Consider the following 19,506-nt stretch of genomic DNA (forward strand, 5'->3'; position numbering starts at 1 on the left):
TACAAAATATATTCACACCAATTTGTGTCTTTATACATGTGCTTTGGGTAATAAGTTCATCACATTTCACCATCATTTCTAACCCAATATCCCCTCCCCACCCCTCTGCCCTATCTAGATTTGTCTATTCCTCCCATGCTCTCCCTCCCTACCCCACTATGAATCAGCCTCCTTATATCAGAGAAAACATTCAGCATTTGGTTTTTTGGGATTGGCTAACTTCACTCAGTATTATCTTCTCTAACTCCATCTATTTACCTGCAAATGTCATGATTTTATTCTCTCTTATTGCTGAGTAATATCCCATTGTGTATATATGCCACATTTTTTTTATCCATTCATCTATTGAAGGGCATCTAGGTGGGTTCCACAGTTTAGCTATTGTGAATTGTGCTGCTATAAACATTGATATGGCTGTGTCCATGTATTATGCTATTTTTAAGTCCTTTGGGTATAGACTGAGGAGAGGGATAGCTGGATCAAATGGTGGTTCCATTCCCAGTTTTCCAATAAATCTCCATACTGCTTTTCATATTGGCTGCACCACTTTGCAGCCCCACCAGCAGTCACAAAAATTAAAAACAAGAATCAACAAATGTGACGGTCTGAAACTAAAAAATTTCTTCTCAGCAAAAGAAACAATCAGTGACGTGAATAGAGAGCCTACATCTTGGGAGCAAATCTTTACCCCTCACACATCAGATAGAGCATTAATCTCTAGGATATATAAAGAACTAAAAAAGGTAAGCACCAAAAAAACAAATAACCCAATCAATAAGTAGGCCAAGGACCTGAACAGACACTTGTCAGAAGATGGTATACAGTCAGTCAACAAATATATGAATGTTCATCATCGCTAGCAATTAGAGAAATGCAAATCAAAACTACTCTAAGATATCATCTCACTCTAGTCAGAATGGCAGCTATTATGAAGACAAACAACAATAAGTGTTGGCGAGGATGTGGGGGAAAAGGCACACTCATACAGTGTTGGTGGGGCTGCAAATTGGTGCAGCCAGTCTGGAAAGTACTAAGATTTATCTACATCATCCTTGAACTTCAGAGCACCCCTGGGAGTTAGTTACTGTTAGTCCTATTTGACACGTGAAGAATTTGGGCTGAGAAGACAAGTTCTTTGTCCAAGGTCACACAGCTAGAAAATAGCAGACATTTTCTGAATTTCAGGATACTAATTATTTTATGATAGTATGTTGCAAGATATCTTGCTTTTAAGATAGTGTGTGCAAAATATTATCTAGCTTATCATCTGTCAGAAAGATAAAAGCTAGGCTAAACTTCTCTCCCACAAAACAAATAAACAAAAAGCAGCAAATTTTCCAAAAGAATTTGGTTCTATTCTGAATATGTATCTCCTGGCCCCTGGTGACAGACAGGCATCAATGAAGTGTTGCCCAAAGGTGGGGATGACCTCTAGGAAGACACATTCTTAGAACATAAATTATGAATTAGAGTGATAGCTTATTTCATTGTGTCAGGGAGTTGATGAGTTATGATAATATAGCATGATAATAAAACTGGCATATTATTAAAAGAAAACATTAAGAAATATTTGTCCTTATATTGTATAGGTAAGTCACTAAGTGCATGTAATATAGTGACCTGCTCCTAAGCACTGTACATATGTTGGCTCAAATAATTTTTATAAAAACTCTGGAGGAGGTTATTCCCACCTGACTGATACAGAATTAAAGTGACTAGGCTTGGTGGTGCACACCTGTAATCCCAGACAGGCGCTGGAGGTGAAGGCAGGAGGAACACAAGTTTAAAGCCAGCCTCAGCAATTTATGAAGCCCTAAGCAACTTAGCAAGACCCTGTCACAAAATTAAAACTAAAAAATGGGCTGAAGATATGACTTAGTGGTTAAATGCCTCTGGGTTTAATGCCTGGTATGAAGACAAAAACAAACAAAAAATCCAAATATATTATATTATAATACAAATAATATATTAAAGCATTTTATTTATTTTCTCAGCTACTCAGAATTTTTCAAATGGAGCTAAGTAGAACCTAGTTGGGACACTCCTTAATGGTAGGGACTGTGTTTATTCTTTTTTGTATCCCTATTGTCTGTCATAAGTTTTTGATATAGAGTTTATGTTACATTTAAGCAATAATCTGCACGATAATAGGTGAGGAGCTTTGAAACACACACATTCATATCTAAGTTCTCCTAGCAAAGCATTAACATTGCTAGAACTCTGACTTTGTCAGTACTGTTGCATTTTAGAGAACAGTGTTTTGAACTTAAGTACCCAACACTTTGGGAGTTTATTTTTATTTAAATTTTTTTTCTTTTTTTTTTTTTTTTTTTTGGACTGGGGATTGAACCCAAGATACTTTACCCTTGAGTTACATTCCCAGTTCTTTTTATTTCTTTTGTTGAGACAGGATCTTACTAAGTTGCTGAGGCTGCTGCATATTTGTGATCCTTCAGCCTCTGGAGTACTTGGGATTATAGACATGTACCATCACACCTAGCTCTTGATTTTTAAGTTGATTTTCTATATTTATTTAAATTCATTTTATAAAGTTTAATGGTTCTTATTTCCCCCAAGTGACTGTTTATGTTGATTTGTTTCACAGTCCCTTTTCTAAACGAAAGTTTTCTATTTTTCTGAAAGTGTTGTATTTTCTGAGTTTTAGTCATTTGGTTCTCTCTTCACTTTTCATGATAGTAAACCCTCTTTAGGTCTAGGGATGTAAATCATCGATAGAATATGTGCCTAGCATGCAAAAGACCCTGAGTTCAATCCCCAGTAGCATCAAAACCAAAACCAAAACTAAACCTTCCTTAAGTAGCAGAATGGACCCTGATGTTGAAAGGAAGAATTAGTAATACTTTTAATAAGAGAATTGTCAGCTTTTGTGTTTTACCCATCTGACCATTATGCCCAGTGTAAAAAATAGTAGTAATAGATTTACCACACTAATGTCTGCTTACGGGATAGCATAAATATAAAAAAAATTGTATTTATAAGAATTTTAAGGAATATCTCATTATTTTTATGAAGTTATTATTTTTATATGTATATATAAAACATTTATATGTAAAATATAATTATCTTTTCAACAAGATTTTTATGTACCACTTATTTCCATAAAAATTTTTAAAAAAAATGATGCTCCCTTATTTATGTTTTCCCTGTATACAGTGTGAGAAATAGAAAGTCTGGTGGTGCATTTTCAGAATATAGTATTCAGCCTTAATTGGATCCAATTGTAGCCACTTCAATTATAGCCCTTCCCTTTTGCTCTCCCTAATTTTAAAATAAACCAATAGTGTAGATTGTATCCCAAGTCTTCTAATCAGAATGCGGGTAGTGCTGTCTGAGGTATATGAACGGGCAGACTGCCCACGTAGGTGTCCTTGCTAGCCAGGTTCCTTAGCTTGCTTCTCTGTCAGAAGTACAGTTTGCCTTGTCCACTTGCTTTTGATTTCTGGTGGCACCTCATTGTTTCTAACACAGTGAATTGTTAGCACATTTAATTGTAATGTCAGAAGTTTGAATTCTTTCCTGTAATAGAGTTCAGAACCTCTATGTTAGAATTGTTTCTGTTTTTTAATAGAAAGACTTACATGGTCAGACAAATGTATTTAAACTTTACCTTTCTTGGGTAAACAATTCTTAAAGCATTGTGTTTATTTATTTATTTTTTTTGCAGATTGATCAGACAGCTGATGCAAGTTTTTTGGGCTGGGTTATTGCTTCGTTTAGTATTGGTCAAATGGTAGCTTCACCTATATTTGGTTTATGGTCTAACCATAGACCACGGAAAGAACCTCTCGTCATCTCCATCTTTATTTCAGTAGCAGCCAACTGCCTTTATGCATATGTCCACGTTCCAGCTTCTCATAATAAATACTACATGTTGGCCGCTCGTGGATTGGTGGGATTTGGAGCAGGTAATATGTTTGTATGTATATGTCTGATTGTGTCAACTTCACATTCATCCTAATGTTTATGCCCTCTTGCCTGGCTTTATTTCTTCTTAGTCTAGTATCTCACAATTGGGCACACACATCTTTTCTTACAAAGAGGCAAGTATGTTTTCCTACCAATTTGCCTTGCTCATTGTGTTTCATTACCTGTAGGTTTTCTCCTTTGTTCCCATTATTATCCTTCAAGATGCAGATTAATTTTTACATCTTACATGAAGCCCTCCCACACCACTCTACCCCTCGATCTTCCTTTTCTCTGACCTCTCTCTGGCACTTTCTTTCTTTTTTTTTTTTTGGTGCTTTTTTTTTTTAATATTTATTTTTTAGTATTTGGCGGACACAACATCTTTGTTTGTATGTGGTGCTGAGGATCCAACCCAGGCCGCATGCATGCCAGGCAAGCACGCTACCACTTGAGCCACATCCCCAGCCCTCTCTGGCACTTTCTTATAGTCTTGCATGGTTTTATCCTTTCTTGCTAGTCAGATGGTAAACTCTTTGCAATTAGAGATAGTTATGACACTTTTTAATCTTCTCTGGCTCCTAGCAGAATCTCTTGAACATAGTAAGTGCTCAGAAAAACTTTTTTGGGTTTTGAGAATTGTATCCAGGGTTGCTCTATCACTGTGCTATATCCCCAGTCCCTCTTATATTTTGTATTTTGAGTCTTGGTAAGTTGCCCAGGCTGGCCTGGAACTTGGTGATACTCCTGAATTAATCTCCTAAGCATCTGGGATTACAGGCATGCCCTACCACACCTGGCTCAATAAAACTCTTGAGGTAAATTGTTATTGGATTTTTTCCCCTGTTTCATATATTTCAGGTCTATGCATGCAGAGTTTGTGACATCTTTCCTTTAAAAATAGTTGTAAGCCTGGTATGGTGGTGCATGCCTATAGTTCCAGCTACTTGGGAGGCTAAGGTAAGAGGTCAAGGGCAATCTGAACAACTGAGCAACATTCTGTCTCAAAATAGATGCAAATAAAAAATGGTAATATACCATTCACTCAGAGCTTTCTGAGTGCTTAATGGAGAAAGTTTGATATTTTTATAATGCCATTTTTCTATCTATTCAAAACTGTGTTTTAATATTACTAAAAATTCTGTTTTCCATTAATTCATGCATTTGTTCAATAAACATTTCTTAAATGCCTTGTAGGATCATAAAGAGGAAGCAGTGACTTATAATGTTGACCAACATTTCTTTTTTTGCATAGAGCCAAATTAAGTGCCATGTTATAAATTGAAGGATATTCTCTTTTATTGTGGATTATTGTGTCTTTTCTTAGGAAATGTTGCAGTGGTTAGATCATATATTGCTGGTGCTACTTCCCTTCAGGAAAGAACAAGTTCTATGGCCAATACAAGCACGTGTCAAGCATTAGGATTTATTCTAGGTCCAGGTAGGTGCTCTTCACTTGTCATGATTTGAATTTGAATTGGGGAAACCTTTGTGTTTTAAAGTTACATATAATCCAGTATAAAACCTCCTGGCTGATGGGCAAAATGAGGGAAACTAAATTTTTATTTTTATTTAATTTTTTTCAGTGCTGGGGATTGAACCAAAGGGTTTTTGTGTGCTAGGCAAGTGTTCTGGCAGTGAGGCAAGGCTCATTTTACCTTGACACCAGTTCTCTCAAGTTAAATGCTATTTGTCCCACTTTACAGATGAAGATGCTAAAAGCAGAGAGAGCCTAAGAAAATTGGTTACCCAGATAGTAAATGGGAAATTCAGATTCAGACCTAACTCTGACTCTTGTCAACTAATCAGTTTGTTCTGACATCTTTGCAAGAGTTTATTTTTGCATTTATTGGGAACAATTCTTTTTACTCAAGTATTTGAGGAAAGTTATAAGATTCTTTACCCTTTAACCCTTTGTCCATAGCTTTAAGACTTTTCTACGGCTGAAGAAAATGAAAATGTGTTTCGTTTTATGGATTTTGGGGGGGGTAGGGTGGGGCATTGGGATTGAACTCAGGTTGCTTAACCACTGAGCCACATCTACAGCCCTTTTTATTTTTTATTTTGAGACAGGATCTCGAAAAGTTGATTAGGGCCTTGCTGAGCCTGACCTTGAACTTGTGATCCCCCTGCCTCAACCTCCGGAGTTGTTGGGATTATAGGTGTGCACTCTCATGCCCGGTTGAAAGTGTTTACTATTTCTTCCAAAGCCTCTATCCTTTTGCTAAGTGTAAAAAAAAAAAAAAAATAATATGATTTTAATAATTCCCTAAGGCAAATTCATTTGGCTGAGTAGAGAAATTAGTCATTTTTTTTTCAGTGTGTTTGAAATCAACTTTATTCAGAAATAATGTACATAGAATAAAAATGTATCCAATTAGAAGTATACTTTGATATTTTGACAAATATATGAATTATGTCGTTTCAACCAAAAAAATATAAAGCATTGATTATCTCAGAAGTTTGCTCTATACAATTTTATTTTCAACTATTTCACTTTCCCTGTCATTATAATTTATTTTCTCCCATTCTAGAATTTCATACACTTGGAAATATGTGGTATGATTCTTTATTTGGGACTGGTTTCTTTTGTTATTATGTTGTTCTGGTTGTTGATTATTTCATCCGTATTATTTCATATTTTTCATGTTAAATATCTATGATTTTTTAAAATGTGTTTCCCTATATGTAATATGTCTTTGTTTCTTTGGCTGATTTTTGTTGTTGTTTTAGTACCTTTTCTTTATTACTGCTTTTCAGAAATTTCATATGATATGCTTTTAAAAAATTTTTTTTGTTTATTGGGACTTTTTAAAAATTTCTTACATACATGACAATAGTGGAATGCATTTCATTCATAATTATCCATTCACAGCACAATTTTTCATAACTCTGTATATAAAGTATGTTCACGCCAAATTATGCCATTATACATGAGCTTTCTTTTTTTTTGTATTACAATTCTTAATATATCTTTATACCAAAATTTATCATATCTCTGTTTGTATATAAGGTATGTTGACACCAAATTCACATCTTCATGCATGTATTTTGTATAATGATTACCGTCATTTTTAATGTCCAGAAAATATTGAAAATCCAGATACTTGATCTATGCTTTGCTGTTGATTACATTTATGAATATTATCAGTTTTGATCTAACTCAGTTTACTTCATCATTAGCACCTCACCCCCACCCTCAGTTCCCATTACTTCCTTTTCTTGAGCCAAAAAAGGCTCAACAGAATAGGGTCTAATTCATAGGTTTATCCGAATCCTAATATTTTGGTTTAATATTCTGGAACAAATATAAGCACAAATGTAGACGGGTTGAACCTTAAGGCTATACTGTAAAATACACGAGGACATAACCTGAGTCTTCTTATTTTTCACTCTGCCTTCTCATTATTAGCACAGTACCTTGTGTAGATAGAATATTGTTGACCACCTTCAAAGTTTTGAAAGATTATCTCATTTAAACAGTTTGTGTTATAGATAAGTAAATGGAAGCCTGAAGAGATTTGATGGCTTCTTCAGTAGTAAGCATTCAACAAGTGGTGCATTTACTGAATGCTTGCTATGGGCTGGGCACTGTTCTTTAGGTACAGCATCTCACTTCCTCCTCACCCTAAGGTTATATGCTCGTGATTAACAGAGCCTCATATAGAATTCAGACAGGAAAGCAAACCATAGTACTGTTGATGTCCAGTTTTGCCACAGATCAAATTTTAAATTATATCAAATATATATAATTTGGGTATATAAATAGTATTTAAAATATTTAACCTAAAATATGATGTTTTCTTTGTTATAATGAAACTGATTAAACTTTTATAATTTATTTATTGAAGAAACTGTATAACTTAAATTTCCAATTGGAATTTTTTTTGAGAAAAGAAGTTCCTGGGGCTGGGGTGTGACTCCATGGTGGAGCATGTGCTCTGCATCCTCGAAGTGCTGGGGTTCATGCCTAGCACTCCTCCCCATTCCTCCACCCTATACCTCCAAAAACAAAAAGCAAAAAAAGGAGATATTGACAGGTAACTTAGATATAGTCCTTTGTGGATGCACATACGTCAGTTTCTCTCACTCTTTTATTATTGTCTCCTTAAGGAGTCTTTTCAGACATTTTTTTTCCGAGTTACTCCACCCCCATGAAATTTCAATGCCACATCTCTTCATCTATTTTTATGTGCTTTACAGTAGAAGAAGGGAATTGTTGTTGCCACCCCCCAATCAAGAACCAATTTTCTTGCTGCTGTGGGGAATGCGTGATGTAGATGGATGATTCCTTTTTTTTTTTTATTGATTGTTCAAAACATTACAGAGCTCATGATATATCATCTTTCATACATTTGACTCAATTGGGTGATGGACGATTCCTTTTTTTTTTTTGTATTTTTTTTATTGGTTATTCAAAATATTACAAAGCTCTTGACATATCATATTTCATACATTAGATTCAAGTGGATTATGAACTCCCATTTTTACCCCAAATACAGATTGCAGAATCACATCGGTTACACATCCACATTTTTACATAATGCCCTTTTAGTAACTGTTGTATTCTGCTACCTTTCCTATCCTCTACTATCCTCCCTCCCCTCCTCTCCCCTCCCATCTTCTCTCTCTACCCCATCTACTGTAATTCATTTCCCTCCTTGTTTATTTTCCCCTTCCCCTCACAACCTCTTGGATGATTCCTTAATGAGACTTCCATTCTGAGACAAATGTCTTGCTTTTTTTTAAGCCTGTGCCTCCCATATAATAATTCATTTGTGTACATTTTATTTTAATAAGTTTTTCAGACTTGTTTTGCTCTAATTGGAGAGAAGGGCGTGACTTGGGATATGATTAAGCTACAGATAGACATGTATACAGCACCAGCTTTACTTAATGCCTTCGTTGGAGTTTTAAACATTATTCTGATCATCACTGTGTTAAGGTAATTAGAGATGATGATATAAATTTTCATAGATATAAATTTTAATAAGATTTGTCATTATTGGTAGAAAATTATCCCTATGTATATAAATTTAAATAAAATTTGTCATTATTGGTAGAAAATTATCCCTATGTAGTCTTTGTTTTTGATATTTATTATAGTTGTGTTCACATTCTTTGATCAGTTAAAGTATGTAGTGATGGCAACTATAATAGTAGACAACTTGATAAATGAGCACAGATTATGAAGATCTTTGAATATTCAAGATTTAATCTTTTTAAAAATTTAATCTTATTTGTTTTCAAGATTTGGTCCTATTGACTAAGTGTTTCTAAGTAAGGGAATGTCATAGAAGCAGCATTTTAAGTAGATGAATGGATAAGTGTCTTAAATTTACAAGTTGCTTGGAATGTATGTCTCTTATATTAGAGATAATTTTCTAAAATCCAGATGTTTTGTTAACTTTGTTTCTTTAAAATGTTTTATCCAATTGTCCGAAAGCATTTGTAACTAATGTTTCAGATCACTGAAAATTTAAAGTACTAAAGTAGATCACATATGCTTTTGGATGCATTGGGTATTTTTTTTCATTTTATGGTTAATATGATATGAATTATAACTTCTGTCTTTTTAAGTTTATTGGTTGTATTCATCAGTAGTAATTTCATTACTCAGAAGTCATTAAGGAAACTATATCAGAATGTAAAAAAATAGAAAACTAGAATTAAATCTGAACTGTTTCTGTATTATATTAATCATTTTCAAAATACAGTATTTACATTTTTCTTTTTAAGAGAACATCGAGTGGATGACTCAGGACGACAGTGTAAAAATATTAATTTTGAAGAAGGTACTATTCACCTATTTGAGTAAATTACTTTGGCATTATCAAAGTGTTTCTAATGATTGTTGTTTGCTTGGATTATTCTTCTGAGGACAGTATAATGGGTGTTTGGGAAAAAGCTTCAAAACTGAAAGGTACCTAAATTGATTTTTTTAAAAAGAACTTTTCCCATATCAGTTATTTGACTCTTTCATGTTGGCAGAGTTGAAACCATTGCTAAGCCAGGCACCATGGCGCACGCCTGTAATCTCAGTGGCTGGAGAGGTTGAGGCTGGAGGATCGAGAGTTCAAAGCCAGCCTCAGCAATACTGAGATGCTAAGCAACTCAGTAAGACTCTGTCTCTAAATAAAATACAAAATAAAGTTGGGGATGTGGCTCAGTGGTTGAGTGCCCCTGAGTTTAATCCCCAGTTCCCCCATCTCCAAAAGAAAAATTGCTAAGAATTATTTCGTGTTATTTTAGAACAGTTTTCTAAAACTGTACCTTTCTGTTTCAAGTAATTCTTTATTGCCTTATGGTTTCTCTTTATTGCCATATGGTTTCTCTTTTTTTTCATTCTTTTAATATATTTTGTAAATGTACATTTTTCATCCTTTAGATCTTTCTTTGCCTCATAAATAATGTCCAACCTAGGAAGTGGATATATTTTACCAAACACACCATTATTTAAGTGCTAACTATTCTTCTTGGGGATTGTCTTTCCATGTTAAACTGTAGCCTGGTCCCTACCCTCAGTGAATTTTCAAAGCTATGGAAAAGACCCGATGTTAATTTGCCAAGCACTTTCATAAAAATTGTTTTTAAATTTTAGAACATGTATAGATAAAAATGTTCATAATCAATTTTAAAATATTCTAGTTTATAGAGGTTTATCCTGGGATGATAATTTCTACTTACATAGAATTCAAAATCAATATAGTAATGTAGTCTTTCCTCAAAATTATTTTTTTTCTTGTTTTTTTATTTATTAATGAATTGGGGGTTAAACCCAGGGGTGCTTAACCACTGAGCCACATCCCCAGCTCTTTGTATTTTTTGAGACAGTGTAAATTCTAGTCTGGCTTGGGGCAGTGCTGATAGATGATTTGAAGAAGTCAAGATTGCCTTCTAGGTAGTGATTGAAAATCAAGGAGGTCGATCCAAAACAGTACAAGGGATCTGGGGAATATACCTCAGGAGTAGAGTGCTTGTCTAGCATGTGTGAGGACCTGGGTTCCATCCCTAGCACTACCAAAAAAATAATAATCAAAACAGTATTTGGGCCCCAAGGACCTTGAAGAAGATCTAAACAAGGGGCTGGAATTGTGGCTCAACGGTAGAGCCCTTGCCTAGCATATGCGAGGCCCTGGGTTCAATCCTCAGCACCACATAAAAATAGATAGATAAAAATAAAGATATTGTGTCCAACTACAACTTAAAGGAAAAAAAAAAAAAAAAAGATCTAAACAAAGGTGACCAGTTCTCTTTGCATGGTTAGAAGAAAGGAAGGTCTCAAGCTAGATATCTCAAGTTGCTAATTCCCCCCAAGTCTAGTAGACTATTTCCAGATCTACTTTTTATTGGAGGAGGATATCCTTCTCTAGCATGCTGAGGTAGAAAGACAGATTCCATCATTAAAAATGATAGAAACTTTACTGTCATAAGAGAGTTGTACCAACCCCTTCCTGCGACTACATGCACACTTAAAAATAATGTACATAAGTGACACATTTTGACATACTCACATGGCTTATGCTGGGTACATGGATGAATTGCAAAATGGCATAATGGGTTTACATGTGTGGATGTAAATGGGGCATACATCACAGTGACATTGGGAATAGCTCAAGTTAAGTCTGCAGTTTAACTACACGGTTCAAGATGAGAACTCATTACACTCACTTTGCCTTCCCACTTTATAAAAAAACCCCATCAAATACTAGTTATTTCTCTGTAAGATATGAGTAACAAGGATTTTTTTTAAATGGCAGTGTTTTAAAATGGCATAAGAATTTTTATTAATACTGATTTCATGTAACATTGAAATTAAAAATACATATCTATTTAAGTGAATCGTAGACTGGGGACTGATTTAGTAAAACTATTTTAATTCTTCATGAAATCATTTTAAATTTCAGATTTAGTAAGATAGAAAAAATCAGCAATTGAAATTTAAAGCAAATTTAAATAAATACATTCTTACAGAATTCTATATCATTTTATTACCAAATTCTGTAAAATGCATACATTTTGATTAGAGATACCAAACAGAATGTTCCCTAAAGATATAAAATTGAAGTATATTGCCAGGGGTTTGAGGCAGAAGTGCCTGCCTCACGTGTGTGGGGCCCTAGTTTGTTTGATCACCAACACACACAAAAAAAATGAAATATTTCTCCTGTTGGGGGTTCACTTTACTTTTTTTTTTTTTTTAAGTTGTCAAGGACCTATATTTTTATTTATTTGTATGTGGTGATGAGACTCTATCCAAGTGCCTCACATGCTAGGCAAGGGCTCTACCACCAAGCCACAGCTCTCACTTTACTTTTGTGTAGTACCATTTAAAAATTATTTTTAAGTATGATTTAACCATTATTCCTGGATAGGTACTGTGATGTACACCTGTAATCCCAGGACCTGTAGAAACTGAGGCAGGAGAGTTGTAAATTTAAGGCCAGCCTTGGTGAGATAGTGAGAGCCTGCCTCAGAATGAAAAATAAAAAGGACTGGGGAAGTAGCTTAGTGAGTGTTATGGTGCCCAGTACTGCAGGAAAAAATATTTGTGTCATAGAAATCCTGTTACTTTTAAACTGCTTTGAAGCCTAAAAATGATGTTTATTTATAGAATTAACTATATGTAACACATTATTTTAGTATCTTAAGAAAAATTTAGATATATAGGTAATCTAATTTTTTTCTTATTTACCTATAGCAAGAATAGATGAAGTTCAGGATTCCCAAGGAAATATTGATCAAGTTGCTGTTGTGGCTACCAATGTTCTGTTTTTTGTGATTTTATTTATATTTGCCCTTTTTGAAACGTAAGTTTTATTCTGTCTTCATTTAAATCAGATTATTTATTAATTTGTATTTCTTAATGCAGTGTTGATTAAACATACTGATATTATAAAATATCTAATGTAGGGTATATTTTTCTTATGATGTAAAAAGTATATATTAATTTTGTATCATGATTTAATTAACTTTAAGCTATATAGCTCCATATTTATGTATGCAGCATTCAGTGTGGCAACTTTAGATGTATTTAATCCTTGATTATGAAAAAAGAAAAATTAGTATAAAATCTCCTGTAGGCTTCATTGACTTTAATTATCATATGGCCCTTTCATTTTAAAAATACTTTTCTATTAGACTATAGAGATAGTACATTCTTGCTGGGCGCCGTGGCACATGCCTGTAATCCTAGCTGCTCTGGTGGCTGAGACAGGAGGATTACAAGTTCAAAGCCAGCCTCAGCAGTTTTTAGCATTGTAGCATATATCAGAATTTCTTAACTTTTTAAAGCTGAATAATATTCCATTGTAGGTATTGTTACATTTTATTTATCTATTCATCTGCTGACACTTTGATTTACACTTTTTGTATTACAAATAATGTTGCTATGAGCATTGAAGTATGACTATTTGTTTGACTCTTGGCTTTCAGTTCTTTAGAGTATAGTAGAGATTGACTCAGGGGCGTGCTGTACCACTGAGCTACATCCCCACTCCACACACACTGTTTTTTGTTTTTTTTTGGAGATCGTGTCTTGCTAAATTGCTAGGCTGCCCTCAAATGTGTGATCCTCTTGCCTCAGCTTCTTGAGTTGCTGGGCTTACAGGCCAGTGCCATCACACCAGGCTTTCATGCTTAATTTTTTGGGAAACTACCAATCTGTTTTCTTTATCAACTCACATGATTTTAAAGCTTAAAATACACTTGTTCTTTTTAAAAACATATTTTAAATATAAATGCCATTTTGTAGTCAGTTAACAGGAGGAGGGAAAATGTGGGAAAAGAAGCTTGGCAAGGAAGGAGACAATCATATAAAGGAAGAGTGAAATTCAGAGGTAGGGAGAAATCTATATACTTTTAAAGGTAGGGATAAAAGAGATTGAGGAAGAGAAAAATAATCCAAAGGATTCTAATACTTATTAGCAACGTTTCACTGGAAATATAACAATTTATTTATTTTTTTAGCAGTATAATATATTTTATAAAGATAATTAAGATAATAGGCATTATTTTATAAACAAATAAGAACAGTTCTGGACAGCTTGTAGCACATACAAATGACAACTTTAAAAATTTACTTTTGCAGAGGTTCTTTAAGGAGGAACACTGGTCACCATATAGAAAGAAAACCCCCAAGGGAGACCAGTCACTGGCAGGCCCGTCCTCCCAGACTCAAAGCTTCACTGAGAAGAGAGATCTGTTTAAACCAAAGAGTAATCATGATGATGTAGTTATGTTTGAATGATAGGAGTTATGATTGGTTTGGTTTAATTCCTTTTCCTGTTTTTTAGACTTTTTGCAGTACAGCTACAGCTATATTACTTATGTAACTAAAATAAATATTAATAAATAGGGAAGCTTAGGTATGTAGCAACAAAATATGCTTAAGATGTGTTTATTCAATCTTGCTTATAACATAGGTAAGCCATTGTCATTGTTAAAAGGAATGCAAATACTTGAATGTGAAGGTATCATTAAAGCTTATACTTCATTTTAACAATTACTGTGATTTAAATAAAATAACAGTGGTTTATTTTTTATTTTTCTTAGAATCCTTGCTCCATTGACAATGGACATGTATGCTTGGACTCAAGAACAAGCTGTATTATATAATGGAATAATACTTGCTGCTCTTGGAGTTGAGGCAGTTGTTATTTTCATGGGGGTTAAATTACTTTCCAAAAAGTGAGTTTTGTCTGGTTTTGTTTCAAATCTAGTTTTTAAAAATCAAAACATGAAACATGGGCTGGGGTTGTGTCTCAGCGGTAGAGCGCTCACCTGGCATATGCGAGGCCCTGGGTCCGATCCACAGAACCACATGAAAATAAATAAATAAAGATATTGTGTCCAACTAAAAAAAGAAAAAACATGAAACACAGCTAGCTGTCAGTGAATATGCTATAAAATAATTTAAAGTTTTTCTCTCATTTATGTATTAGTTTTAGTTTTGGAAATTTTCAAACAGATTTAAATTAGATTGTTAAGCATGATATTTCTGTATTCTGGCATTTTTTTAATACTGTTTTTATATTTTTTATACTTTATTTGCCGAGGATTGAACCCAGGGCCTCAACGTGCTAGGCAAGTGCTCTATTACTGATCCACAACCACAGCCCCTCTGGCCTATCTTTGGTGAAGCAAAATATTTTACCAAGCAAATAATTGTCTACTAATGTAGCTTTTGTGTGTTATGAAATAGTTTAAAAGTATTTCTAAAAGTTTTATGTGTTTCATAAGACATTGTCCTGCCATATGTAATATGTTATATAACAGAAAAGATTTGGTGGTTAAATTTGGAAAATTTTGGTTAAGATTAATGAACTAATTGATTTTAGAACATTTACGTCTTTAGTATGTAAAGATCATATAATATGGCAAATACAGTTTGTAGCATTTCTCAAAACTACTATTTTTAAAAGAATTTCTTTATGAAAGTGTAACTGTAAGGAGCACACTTTGGAGGAAGTTCAGTCACCAACTCTAATGCAGGATGTTAACTGACCAAATCAGTTCTAATGCTTGTTAAAATCAATCAACAGATATTGAATTGGTATGTAGGATCAGACTGCAATGGAGGGTGCTATGGAGACAGAAATCTTGCTGCAAAAATAGAGCAGTGCTGTGTATATGAAATGTCCAGTTCTGTACCTTCAAAGAACTTGTGTTGGGGGCAGTAAACATGATGTGAAGGCAAGTCTTGGTGAGCACTGTGAAGAGTCTGGGAGTGGTCCAGGAAGCATGGCCGAGGAAGTCATATTCAGAAAGACTTCAGGGGCTGTGGTTGTGGCTCGGTGCTAGAGCACTTGTCTAGCATGTGTGAGGCACTAGGTTTGATTCTAGGCACCACATAAAAATAAACAAAATAAAGGTATTGTGTCCATTAAAAAAAAAAAAAAAAAGACTTTAGTGAAGTTGGAGATCAGCCATATACTCAGTCTTCTCTTTTCTGCGAAGACTGAGTTTTTGGGTTTTTAAGAAACAAGCAAAAAGGCCAGTTTGACCAAAGTAGAACTAGAGAAATGCCAAATGGTACAGAAGGTTTGAAAGCTGAGGAGCCTACTGGTCCTCTGAGGGTGATAGGATGCCTTCGGTTTTCAATTTTTTTTAATGTTGTTAGTTTTGTTTGCTTTTGAAAGCTTCTGGTTTTGTTTATATATTTTAATATGCAAAACTTCCATATACAGAGGTCTAGAGAGCGTTATGTTCTGCACCTCTAGTGTCCATTATCTAGCTCCAACAATTACATACACTGGGACAGTCCTGTGTCATCTTTGTCTCCATCTACTACTCCACACTTTCTTTCCCCTGCATCTGGATTATTTTGAACCTGAAACCAGACATCATTTCATACTTTCCATAATATTTCATTAACTAAAAGTTTAACATTGACACCATCATCACATCTAAAAAGTGAACAGTGATTTCTGAAAATTGTCACATATCTAGACAGAGTTTGCGTTTTCTTGACTATCTCACATGAATTTAGTTTGTTCCTCAGTTTTCTTTCTTGATTCAATCTCTTTCATTGACTGGTTTCTTCCCTCCCTTTGTCTTTCTCTTCTTCCTCCCTTACAAATTGAGGCCAGGATGTTTATGTTGTAGTTTCCGCTTTTTGGATCTTGCTAGTGTTTAAAATATTCCTTTGTTTACTATATTTTGAAAACTGATCTGTACATAGATCTAGAAGTTTAAAGAGATTTGGGTTCCATTTTTTTTTTTTTTTGGCAAGAAAATAAGTGGTGTGATATTCTTACCTGAGAAAAAATATAACGTGTCTTTTTTCTCTCCTTATGATGTAAGTCACGATCGATCATTCCCTGAATCCATCCAAGGGTCCTTGTTAAGTGCTGACGGTTTGCCCTCCAGATCTGAGGCTCCCCATCCATAGACTTAACCAAACTCAGATAAAAATATTTGGGGAAAAAATTGCATCTGCACTGAACCTGGGGTTTTTTCTCAACATCAGATCCTAAATAATATAGTATAAAAGTATATACATTTATATTTTGAGGTATTAAAAGTAATGTAGAGATGACTTAAAATACAGAGGAGGATGTTTGTAGGTTATTACCCTTTACTGTGCCATTTTACATGAGGGACTTGAGTGTCCTTGGATTTTGGTAACCTCAAGGGGCTCTTGAAACCAATCCCTTGCAGATACTGGGGGACAACTGTATTTTAATTCCATAAAACATTTATTTACTAGAATACATTCTACTAAAAAAACCTTCCCTTCACCAACCCTTTGATTATTGTGAGGTACAGTACAGTTTGCATAAGAAAGGATACATGTTGGATTTTTTCCTTTAATTAACTGTTATTTAAAATGATAAGATGGTTCTGTGACATCCTCAAAAAGTGACCAGAGAGTGTTCCATCTTAGGATAGTATGAATTTATAGATTATAACACTTTCTTGTATTTCAGTAATTCCCATTATTATTATTTTTTCTTTTTGGTGTTCATATTGCTAAGTTGTTGGCCAACTTCTGCATATTGGCTGAGTACTACTTTCATGACCTCATAGTCACTAATAGCTTCTTTGCTTTCCGGTAGGAAAAGATATTCTAGTTTCAACTTCTGGATTTCCTGTCCCATACCTGAAGTTGGCTTTTTTTTTTTTTTTTTTTTTTTTTAATAGAAGTCTTGGTTGCTTTTAGTGGGAAATTATGTATTGCATTTTACAAGTATCACAAAAGTATCAAAATTTTATAGTTTTTTAATTATAAAAGTAATGGAACTTTTGTTATGATGTTTCATTTTAAAATTACAGAATTTCTGTTCTTTGACAGGATTGGTGAGCGAGCTATTCTACTGGGAGGACTCATCGTTGTGTGGGTTGGCTTCTTTATCTTGTTACCTTGGGGAAGTCAGTTCCCCAAAATACAGTGGGAAGGTACATGATTCTATAACATTATCTCCTGGAGTTTAGCTAAAATTAGCAAGTCCTATACCATACTAATTTTGTTTTCACAGATTTACATAATAATTCAATCCCTGATACCACATTTGGGGAAATTATGATTGGTTTTTGGAAGTCTGCAAGAGAATATCATAATGAACGGCCAGTTGGTTGCCCAGTTGAGCAAGCCTGGTGCCTCTACACCCCAGTGATCCACCTGGCCCAGTTCTTCACATCAGCTGTGCTGGTTGGAATAGGCTATCCAGCCTGTAATGTTATATCTTATACATTATATTCAAAAATTCTAGGACCAAAGCCTCAGGTAAGCAGGCTTCCCTGACATTGCAATTATAAGACATACTTACTGTAGCACATTGGGGGATTTTTACCACATTTATTAGCATTTTAAGTTTTAAAAAGCAAACAACTTTTGTCAAGTATTTATAAGGTTTATTTACTGAAACTTCACAAACAGTATGCTAATGTGATTAGGATGCCAGTGATTATGAGCTCAAAATAATTTTCACTGAAAAAAAAATTTGAAGCATAAATTTCTGAAACTCTTAAATTAGGCAACATTAAGGGAACCATAATTGGTAGCCATGTTTGGATCTAGGCTTAATTTCTTCTGACTCCAGAAGCCATAACTAAGAGATGAAAAGCACAAATATCTTAAAAGTTTACAAAGGCTAAATATATTTTTAGATTATTTTGTGGTGCTTGGGATCAAACCTACAGGCTAGACAAGCACTATATCACTGAAGTGCATATACCTTCAGCCTAAAACTAACTTTTTTTGGGGGGGTTCTGAGGATTGAATTCAAGGGCACTCAACCACTGAGCCACACCCCTAGCACTATTTTGTACTTTATTTAGAGAGAGGGTCTCACTGAGTTGCTTAGTGCCTCAGTTTTGCTGAGGCTGGCTTTGAACTTGCCATCCTCCAGCCTCAGCCTCCCAAGCTTCTGGGATTATAGGCATGTGCCATCATGCCCAGTTCCAAAATTAACTTTTAAGTAAGAATTTCATGGACCAAAGTTATAGCTCAGTGGTAGAACACTTACCTAGCATACATAAGGCCTTGGGTTTGGTACCCAGAGCTGCAAAAATGAATAAATAAGAATTTTAGGGACTGGGGATGTGGCTCAAGTGGTAGCGCGCTCGCCTGGCATGCGTGCGGCCCGGGTTCGATTCTCAGCACCATGTACAAAGATGTTGTGTCCGCCAATAACTAAAAAATAAATATCAAAAAATTCTCTCTCCTCTCTCACTCTCTCTTAAAAAAAATTTTTAATTCTCTCATTCATTATATAAAATTGGAAAAAAATACAGAAGCAAAAAGAAAACTATCAGAGAGGCAATTACTACTAAGATTTTGATGAAGTTATGCTTCTATGCTTATGTGTGTTCAACACAAAAATGGGATAAAAAAATATATAACATGTTGTGAATACTCTTCCATGCCATTTGATTTTCTTTTAGTGAATTTTTTTTGTGTGTGTGTGTACTAGGGATTGAACTCAGAGGCACTTGACCATTGAGCCACATCCCTAGCCCTATTTTGTATTTTATTTAGACAGGGTCTTACTGAGTTGCTTAGTGCCTTGCTGTTGCTGAGATTGGCTTTGAATTTGAGATTCTCCTGCCCCAGCCTCCCAAGCCACTGGATTACAGGTG

At 34.6% G+C, this 19,506-nt stretch overlaps 1 protein-coding gene across 5 annotated transcripts in view; it reads left to right on the plus strand.

Moving 5' to 3' along the window:
- Positions 1–19,506, plus strand: part of Mfsd8 (major facilitator superfamily domain containing 8) — an 86,622-nt gene that overhangs the window by 62,649 nt on the left and 4,467 nt on the right. For 4 of the 5 annotated variants that reach the window (XM_076864279.2, XM_076864280.2, XM_076864278.2 and 1 more), the window contains exons 4-11: positions 3,686–3,926; positions 5,252–5,365; positions 8,725–8,869; positions 9,664–9,719; positions 12,626–12,734; positions 14,479–14,613; positions 17,720–17,823; positions 17,904–18,151. In XM_076864279.2, coding sequence (XP_076720394.1) covers positions 3,686–3,926; positions 5,252–5,365; positions 8,725–8,869; positions 9,664–9,719; positions 12,626–12,734; positions 14,479–14,613; positions 17,720–17,823; positions 17,904–18,151 — 1,152 coding nt within the window. Of the gene's footprint in view, positions 1–3,685; positions 3,927–5,251; positions 5,366–8,724; positions 8,870–9,663; positions 9,720–12,625; positions 12,735–14,478; positions 14,614–17,719; positions 17,824–17,903; positions 18,152–19,405; positions 19,501–19,506 lie in introns of those variants that run through there. The other variant, XM_076864281.1, reaches the window with a different exon arrangement.

Source organism: Callospermophilus lateralis, chromosome 8, assembly GCF_048772815.1.
Source record: "Callospermophilus lateralis isolate mCalLat2 chromosome 8, mCalLat2.hap1, whole genome shotgun sequence".
Lineage (NCBI taxonomy): Eukaryota > Metazoa > Chordata > Mammalia > Rodentia > Sciuridae > Callospermophilus > Callospermophilus lateralis.